The following is a 9,730-nucleotide window of genomic DNA, read 5'->3' on the forward strand; positions in this document are numbered from 1 at the left end:
AATCCGACGAGCTCGCGTCGAAATTCGAGTTGGGCAACTTATCTACTTTGCACTTCTTCCAAGTTAAAATGGAAAATATCTACACTATTTTGAGTGTTACGTGTGTTACTCGTTATACGTATTCAAATTATATTTCTTATTTCTAGAAACTTGACAAGTAAGATATTTTCCTGAATTTCTTTCTGAATTTTGTTTAAATTGAAATTTTTATCCGCATTTGATATCGCACTGGCTATTTTAGTAATATGATATTAGCCTCATGGTATATGGTGCTTATTTACCTTAACGTGATGAAAATGTTCGACGTAAAAAGAGTTGACAGAGTGACGAGACTAACGAGGAAAGTTTGACAACAAAGTTCGGCAAATTCAAAAATAAGAGAACTATGTACAAGTGTAGAACAGTTCGACTCTAACATGCAACTATTTTCGTTACGGATAAAAAACGGATTTGGAGCGTGAAAAAATCAACTCGAAATTGGCCCAGAGAATACAGGTTGCAAAAATTTCAAGAACATTGTAGAATCGCTATATTTTAAAATGGAATTGAAATGCGACATTTTTTCTTTCGTATTCGTACAATCACGAAATGATAAATGTGTGTAATTAATTCCCAAAATATGCTTAAGTTGCTTAAAAAAAAATGTTGAGCATTAACCGCTTAACGAGCTCGTGCGACTGTATCACGTGTTGCCGATCTTCCTTGTACATACATATGCATGTAGGTGCATGTACACGCATACACATACACCCGTATACACATATACTGTCGCATACATTGTGCGTGGGAATGTATCGGAGAAATTGAGGAGGACGATCGATAGGTGAACGCTGAACGGTGAGCTACTGCAAGCTCTTCTCCAACGGTCGTGTTTGAATCGATAACACTCGGGTTCAATGCGCAATCCTTAGGTATATTTGACGATTTTGCTGATGTATAATCATGAATAAGGTTATTTTCTTTCTTGCCGAATTCAGATTGTACTTGAGACACATAAGCTTTAAGATCACTGTCTTTTCCATCTAAAGTGATATAAGACAAAGCAAACAATATATATATATTTTTAAATCAACTTTAAATTAAATGAATGTCATTTTGTGAAAGAAAAAGAAAAAAACGAAATTTCTAAGACTTTAAAAAATTAAAAAAAATATCCTTTTGACAAGAGTGAATATAAAAAGTGAAGTATAAATTCCTTTTAACATTCTTCTGCGAGAATCCCGATCTCATTGCGAGTCATCCTACGTAGCTGTTCAGAAACGGAAAAATTTCTCTAAGAATGAAAGAAAAGTTCTTTAAGGGATCTATCAAAGAACTGGGATCGTACTAGATACTCCATGCTGGGGAGAGCAAAAGTTTCCTTTAACACTTTTAATACATCAACGGGGATGAAGCATTTAAAAATCCAAGATAAAAACACGGCGGGTTGGACGAGCGCTTTATTTTATCTCGAATTACTGTTTCGAGTTGAGCAGACCGCGGAGAAGAGACAATTAAAACTTTAAGCTGAAATAGCACCACCGTCACCGTCACTTGGACAAACTGAATTCTTCGGATGGTGGAAAGCTTTCTTTAGGACAACAGCTCGCTCACGAGGGGGAAACTTTTCGCGACGATTTAGAACGCTTGACTGGTGCATTCTTAAAGAATACTTATATATATTCCAATCTATATATATATATATATATATCGAAATCATCTCAACTTTTTACGCTTAATAAAAATAATGACTTGAAAAAAATAATAAATGATTAGTAATTAAATTAATAAGAGAATTTAATGTATAATATTTTATCTAATAAAAATATATATCTTATTTTTAGTGGTGGAAGATCAGGCTCACGGAACGATAAACACGGATGATGCTGAAAATCCTGTAAACCACGAAAGAAGTAAATAAATATTGAATTTCTTAGTAAGGTACTAACATTCGGTCTGTATGTGTAAATGATATTTTTAATGTAGACGAAGAGGAAGAAGAAGAGGATGAAAATGAAGAAGAAGAAGAGGAAGAAAGTAGATTCCAGGAAACCGATTTTAAATTAGACGAGTTTCTTAAAAGGTGAGATAATGAGATCACAAAGTTCTAAATTTATCGATTTTTTTATTTATAAATCAATCGTTGATCGATTCTTTTATATTTTCAGTAACTTATTCTTGAACATTAATTATTCCGATTAAATAAATTTTTAAACAAAATTTGATTAAAACTTGGATTTTAAGATTTTTTTCTTTGTTTAAAATGAAAGGTAAAGTTTTACTATCTGCTTGCGTTTTTAAAACTTCTTTATCACAATCTGTTAAAGAGAAATTTTGATTTGGTAAATCGGAACATACGTATAGAACGTAAAAAAGAGCATTTTTGTAAAAAGTAATATATTAATTGAAGGTTTGCTAATGTGAAGATTGTCAAGGCTTTAGCACTACTGCTGCAACAATTTGAGACCAACACAGTCGAAACAAATCACTACGTAATAAAAATGTTACATCGGATTGCTTGGGATTGTAAAATGCCTGGTATGATATTCCAAGCGTCCATATTTCGGATTTTTCAACGAATTCTCGACTCAAAAGATCCTACACATAAGGTAACAGAGCGCACAAAATGAATCACATAATAACTACGATAATTAATTACATCTTGTATTTTCTATTAATTTGGAATTATTAATACAAGATTATACTTTTGATATTTTTTTTTTATATAATATTCCTTAATAGATTTTCTTTTCTCCGCGACATCATATTTATCATTTTTTTGCACGTAACAACAATATGAATAAAACTTAGCTGTTTCTTATCTTGGCAATAAAAATTCTCTTCCTTTCTCGTACCGCGCGCGATAAATTCCACCACCAAGCTTTCATCATTGCATCCTTGTATCGAGCTTAATGGTTCACGGAAGTGGACTCATCGAGCAGCAGAAAAATCGATTTCCTTCTTCAGGAGCTCCAAAAGTTCGCGGTCTTCATAATCCGCCGTTTCATCGAAGTCGCTCAGAAAAACCGGAAGTCGTACATGGAGCTGCTCTTCTGGAAGACCACCCGCGACGCGACAGAAATCGTGGATGGCTACAACGCGGAAACGACTAACAAGAAAGTTTCACGAGCGACCTGGACGGAGGCGGAGGAGGATGAGCTGCGCACCCTCTTCATGGAGCATCAGACTAACAAATATCCTCAAGGTAAACTCTTTATATCGTCTATTTCTCACGGAGGAGTCTCGTGCACACGTCGTTGAACTCGATAAATTAGTACCCTTTACGAGAACGTGCCTGAAATGTAGAACTTCTTGTTACCTAATGCAAAAACAAAAATATAAGAAATATAAATGATTCAATGCGATCGATCCGCACTATAATCCTCATTATAATATTTTATTATTATTATTATTATTATTATTATTATTATTTTAATTTACAAAGAAATACTTCCATTTATTCTCAAATGTACAAAAATATGGAAAATATAAGTTGGACGTACAGAATAGGATATCTCATATGATAATTGTAAATACTGTTAATTTATAGATTTAATTGATTGGCTATTGGAGCATATCATCAACGAAAATAGAACGCGACGTACTATCATCAAGAAACTCAAAGAGATGTGTTTGATTGTCAATTCTAAGGTCAGTTTTATTTTACTTTTATACTTTATTTATTGTTCCTTTATTTATTGTTCTTATTATTGTTCCTTTATATTGTAAAAATAACACCATTTTTTAGACGACAAAGAGAGCAACCTGATCGCGAACCTTTTTCGATAGTAATCTATTTATTTTAAGCTAATATTTTTTTTGTCGGAATGGAGAAACAACCTTAAAAGATTTAGCGAGGAAATTTCTGTTTTTCCGCTAAAAAAGCACCGGTCCATCTATGTGCCCCGCGGCAATCCCCGTTGCGCTCCGTCTGACAAGATCAATGATTTACGAGAATCTTGGAAGGAGCCTGAGGGTGAGAGTGCGGGAAGGGGAAGGGGGGGGGGATCGTTCGCCCGGCCTCGAAAATAAGTTTCTAGACTGCCTCCGCTGACGGGGTGAACATATGCAAAAAAATGGAGCCGGGAATTGCTACAGGAACTGTAAATTCTCCGGAGACAATACCTCTCTACGGGGTGAGGGGTGCTTTTCACCCTCGTTTCTTCGGTTCTTTCTCCCACGGTTCCTTCCACTGTCGCGTGAGGTTTCCAACGCGAGTTGCGTGCCTCTTTCTATTCAAGCCGGTAGTCTCTTTTTCCGAGCATGGAAAATGTCTGTGTGCGACCCCCTCGTCAACTCTGGCGGCCCTAAAACCGGCGGCTGCTTGAGAAAAGCTATCGTTTTGTTTGCCTTCTGCCTTACGACATACGTATAAACATTTGCATCACCCTTCGGGCTACGAAAACGCAAAGGGAACGTGACCCAAGTGCTTCGTTGTGTTTGTTGAACTGTAAATACGCGTGTTATGAGCGGGTATTCTATAACTCCCATTTTGACAGAGAGCGAATTGAAATACTTCGCTTAAATAAATCATAAAAATAATGTAAATTCTCTCTCTTTCTCTCGTCTCTCTTTTGACAATCATATATATTTTTTCAGAGATATATCTAATATTTAATTAATCCTAGAAATAATACTATGTATATTTTTTTCGGGCCATTAACATTTCTTGAAGAAACATTTCCGAGAAGTATATTAATCTCGCTAAGCTTGGAAACGTTCCCTTTTCCCTTCGTTATAACTCTTTTCTCCTGAAAATACACAGTGCAATACGGTGATAAAGCATAGGAATGCGTTAATCAAGCTTCTTATTGCGGCAGAGGAGTTACTAACTAGTTACCGGCTTATTTAAAACTTGAAATTAATTGAGTTTGTAGGGAAAGCTCCTAACAAGGGAAAAAAGCGTAGCGGAGGATAAGCGATGCAATACACAATACCGGATCTTATTCCGTTGTGCCTTTCGTAGACAAAATAAGCGGCATAAGAGATTCAGCAAAAAGTGCTCGTTTATTGGAGAGACGTCAGCATTTTTGACGCAAGAGTCACGGTAATTATTTTCCAAATAAAACGCTGACCGATCGCTCGTAATCCTCAAACATAAATATCTCGATCGTTCATTGAAGTTTTGTTTCGCCTGTTTAACCGAAATCCATTTGACGTAATTATTTTGTTGAAAAGATGGAGTATGATTAATTTTTCGATAATGTTTTACGACATTAATCAGCCGCACGATCGAGGAGAAAAAAAAAAATATTTGTTTCCCCTCCGATCTTAATTCGCTATTAATCACAAGCGTGCAGTCACCGGCGGAAAGGAGGGTGGCTACGTCGGCGGAAACGTTTCCTCCAACGTATTATCGATTCCTTCGCGAAGCCTTCCGGTAGAAAGGCTTAGCCGCGGAAGCGTTTCATTTAAATAATTTCATGCGTGAGTACGTTTCGTCTCTTTGAGCGAAGAGAGTACGGTCGAAGCAGAGACTACGGCCGAGTATTCATTTGACATTCATTTAGTTCGTGGAAGTCGCGCGATATTGCTCCGACGGCCATTTAGGGGCCTCGTTTCACCGAGGGTGGAACGTAATCGCTGGAAAACGAGCGACCCAGCTTCTTCTTTTTAAATACGCCTACTGACTTAGAAGCTTCTCCAGAGATTATACATGGGACACTTTGTCTCATCAAGCCTGGAGATTATGCACATGCAAAGTACCTTCCGCGAAGATTATAGAGGTTAAATAGCTGAGTGCTAATATATACACACACACACACACACACACACACATATATATATATATATATATATATATATATATATATATTAGCTATTTTAGCTATTTTATATATATAATATTTGGTATCGATAATTAGCGAAAATCGGTAAAATAAAAAAATTAGTCTGTACGTGTTGTAATGATTTCACTATTCGAATGTTAATGAATCAGTATTAAAAAAAAAAAATATAGAAAGTAATCTTACTGCATATAAAGTACCTGCCTTCTGTAACTGACTATCTTAGAAAAGCTGAACAATGTTTAACATTACGGCAATTTTTAGTGGATTTAAAGGGTTCTAATCTTTTTCCATCGCGAACGATGTAGATCTGACCTATTTTCTTAAATCTCGTAATTAATTAGGCTGTGCGAGCTGAGGTACAAAAGAGATTACCCAAGGAGTGGTCCGAAGAAGAAATCTCCCAGCTTACAGAACTTTGGACACAGCTCAAAGATGATGATGGTAATTTTTTAAATTTATTTTCTTCAAGCCAATTTCTGATTAATATTTTCTTATTTTCTTATTTTATTTTCTTATAATATTTTCTTATTTTCTTATTTTATTTTCTTAAATTTGATCGGATGATTAGTAGATTAGTTTCCTTTATTTCTTCATTTTTTTTGATCGTCAGTATTTAATGCCGTTAAATAATTATCATTAAAATTAATAGCAGTTATTAATTATGGCTAACTGGAACAACAATGAAGTTTATAACTCAATGGCAGTGATATAAATTTCTCGAGTGTCTGGTGGCACGTTGTATAATTGCCATTTATCGTAATTTGTAATTTATCTGCGAATCATATGCGCCAAAAATGCACCTTAATCTAATTCCCGATATAAATTTTCGCGATAGAAATTCGCCGTAAATTTCAGCGTTAATTCTAACCGGTTATTCGCGTTCCGAAACTGTTGAAATATTTCGCGAATGCGAAATTCGTGCGAGAATTCGTTAACACCGGAACGATTCCTAGGATTTAATTAAGCTCCGAACATCGGACACGCTTGGCTGCTTGTAGTAATAATTTCGAATCCGCTGGGACGAACGAAGAATAATATCCTTCTTGACAGAGACATTTTCAGAGAAGTCTTGTAAAACTTGTTTCATTTTCATACGAATCCGCCGCTCTCCATAACTTTTAATCTGCGAAGTCGCTTCCACGCCAGGCGTAATTCTCAGATGTCCACGAAATGTCAAGGACATTTTTCTTCGCCTCCCTTCAAAAATTTCCGCAAAGTGTTTTATTTTACCGTGTTCTTACTTCGCGGTTGTTAACCTTAGAACTCCCAACGGGCAGACAAAAGTATTCACAAAAATGTCACATCGTAAGGGAGAGATAATTCTTTCTTAAATTGAATTGAATTTATTCCATTTATACGATAAATCTCCTGAAGACACACGAAAGCTTACGTTTAATACCACAACTGCGTTTATGCGTAAAGTACCTTATAATCTGTCGAGAAGTCGAATCGTAAATCCGTAAAGAGCGATATTCCAATTGACTTATAAATACATTTCGTCGACGTGAAATAAAGTTCGTCTCTTCGGATAAAGTCCGCCCGTGTTCCTCCGTAAGCTCTAATTGATTTAAGTTTAAATCCCTTCAAAATCTCCGACAGTCGTCTCGATCTCCCCTCGCGTGCGATTCGCCCATGAAGCCGCCCTATCATTCGCGCCGCACAGCTTTCTCTGACGACGCTATAAAAATCGAAACTACACTATGTCCCCGACAGATCCCGTGGATTTGATTTTCACCGGTCTTAGAATAAAGCGGCCGAAGCCGAAGATCAAGGAGAAGCTTCTGGAATTAGGATTGGCGCGGGATCGCAAGGAGCTGCGCAAAAAGCGGGCCAGAAAAAGCAACCAGGGTGAGTATACCTATTCGTTCTTCCTCCCTCATCACGATCCGGTCTGGAGCATCCCTTGTTCCGGCCAATCCCATTCCATTCCTTTCGCATCTGTCTTTCTTACTATCCTCCGATTCCGCGACTATTCCCATTCGATCAGTCTTCTAGTAACGCGATTGCCGGCGACTGCATAGAGCGACTCGCTTTCAACGGGGAAAACGAAACGACGTGGGCATAGAGAGAGAGAGAGAGAGAGAGAGAGAGAGAGAAAACGCGGGGGAGGAAGTGAGAAGGAGAGTAAAAAGATCAATTTGTACAGGATTCTTCTCGCTCTCCTATCCTCGATTTCTTACGGACTGGGGAAAGGGAAAAAAAAAACCTTTCGTCGATATTACCAGCGGAGACAAGTCCGCTCGTATGTTTGCAAGATCATTTCTGTTTTCCTCCTTTATTTCTCGAGAGTGAACCGAACGCGATTCTGCGACAATTTTTATCCGTGTCTGCGAATTGTTCTAGTTTATAGTGTCATATTCCATGTATTATACATAATACATGAAGCGAAACGTTAAACTGCGCAGCTTTAATTAATATTTCCTAAAATATTGATTTTAACACAAAATGTTTCAACTATGAGCAAAGCATACTAGTTTACAAATTCAGATATCCAAATATGCAATTTCCAGAATACGCATGACACGCATATTTGTGTCTTTTTATTAAATTATTAGGGTATTTACATTCCTATTTGTGTTCTATGTTCAGCAATTTTCGCGATAGAAATTATTATAAAATCGGAATGCGCTATTAACCGAATACTATTTTGGTGGTTTAAATTTATCGAATCGCCAAACATTTATGCCACATGGTATTCCGCAATCGTGTAACAGATAATATAATCATTCTTTAAAATATTATCACGTACATTTATATACAGTTAAAATAATAAAATGTTTCACACAGTTCCTAGTGTATCGGATTTAACAAATAGTTCGCAAGATATTTTTATACTGAATTTAGAATGCAATATATTTTTCCCGTTACAAAACGTAAAATACGAGAACAAATTATAAGTTAGTAAACGAATTATAGTAGACATTCATTATTATACGCTATCCAATTTTTTATGAATTAAATATAAAGATCGAGCATATTTCTACATTCCTCTTTTTTTGTATAAACAAAATGCTATTCTCTTAATTTCTCAAGCAAATTTGTGTTCCAATCTAATTTTCGAAATGCTCGAAATAATATTTATCTCTCTCCTTTTATTTTCGTTGTCTATATTTGAAGTCTATAACGATATCATCACGGAATATCAATCTTGTTATTTAATATCGGCTGCGAATTCCAGCCGCACTTTCGCCGCTCTTGGACCAATATCACTCGCTTTAGCTTCCTATTATGGTGCCGGAAGGAATTTCATATTTATCATGGATATTGTTTTCCTCTCTCATGCCCCTTATTTGTATTCAATGCATTGAGATAGCTCATATCATAGATATACAGCTGTGAGATGAAGCATTGCCGAGAAGTTTTGGTTCACCTTATGTGCCTTTGAAATAATATTTTTCCTCAATGTCGTGTTTTGATGCAATTTCGCTATCCTATAAAAGATTCGATTTCTCTGTGGTGGAATATGTGTAATTAATATTCTGAGTCTGCGCGTGTCATCTCAAGATATCAAGTATATCTTTTTTAAAATATATATTGTACAAGCAAGACACATCTTATTTATGTCAGAATATCTAAATGCAAATTATTCACGTAACAATACAAATACATCTGTCTTTCTCCATCTATTAAAATTTGTACAGAGAAATATTAAATTCAACATTGTGTTAAATTTAAAACTGGTACGTGACAAGGACTGCGATGTAGATCCCTCGATCAGATAAACTTATAAATTTAGATCGCATGAGATTACAAATTTTAAAATCACGTGACTCTTTCGCGTGAGAGAAAGTAGAAAAAAAAAAGTGAAAGCATATGAAAATTCGTCATTCGGTGTTATAGATTTTTGTATGCTCCTTAACATCATATATCATGCTCGAGATTTATTTAATGTTACGTGAAATATCTCGCGTATACACGCGTGTGCGACATTGCACGGCGCGCTTTACACACGCTGATGAGCG

General features: G+C 36.0%; 1 protein-coding gene across 1 annotated transcript in view; it reads left to right on the forward strand.

Moving 5' to 3' along the window:
* The window catches only part of timeout (circadian regulator timeout), a 103,325-nt gene that overhangs the window by 90,963 nt on the left and 2,632 nt on the right, over nucleotides 1-9,730 (forward strand). The window contains exons 17-23 of the mRNA XM_089081795.1: nucleotides 1,824-1,892; nucleotides 1,966-2,062; nucleotides 2,390-2,588; nucleotides 2,947-3,184; nucleotides 3,530-3,630; nucleotides 6,110-6,209; nucleotides 7,482-7,786. Coding sequence (XP_088937921.1) covers nucleotides 1,824-1,892; nucleotides 1,966-2,062; nucleotides 2,390-2,588; nucleotides 2,947-3,184; nucleotides 3,530-3,630; nucleotides 6,110-6,209; nucleotides 7,482-7,786 — 1,109 coding nt within the window. The remainder of the gene's footprint in view (nucleotides 1-1,823; nucleotides 1,893-1,965; nucleotides 2,063-2,389; nucleotides 2,589-2,946; nucleotides 3,185-3,529; nucleotides 3,631-6,109; nucleotides 6,210-7,481; nucleotides 7,787-9,730) is intronic.

The sequence above is a fragment of the Pogonomyrmex barbatus genome, unplaced genomic scaffold, assembly GCF_055798465.1.
Source record: "Pogonomyrmex barbatus isolate J1 unplaced genomic scaffold, ASM5579846v1 scaffold5, whole genome shotgun sequence".
In the NCBI taxonomy this organism is placed as follows: Eukaryota; Metazoa; Arthropoda; class Insecta; order Hymenoptera; family Formicidae; genus Pogonomyrmex; species Pogonomyrmex barbatus.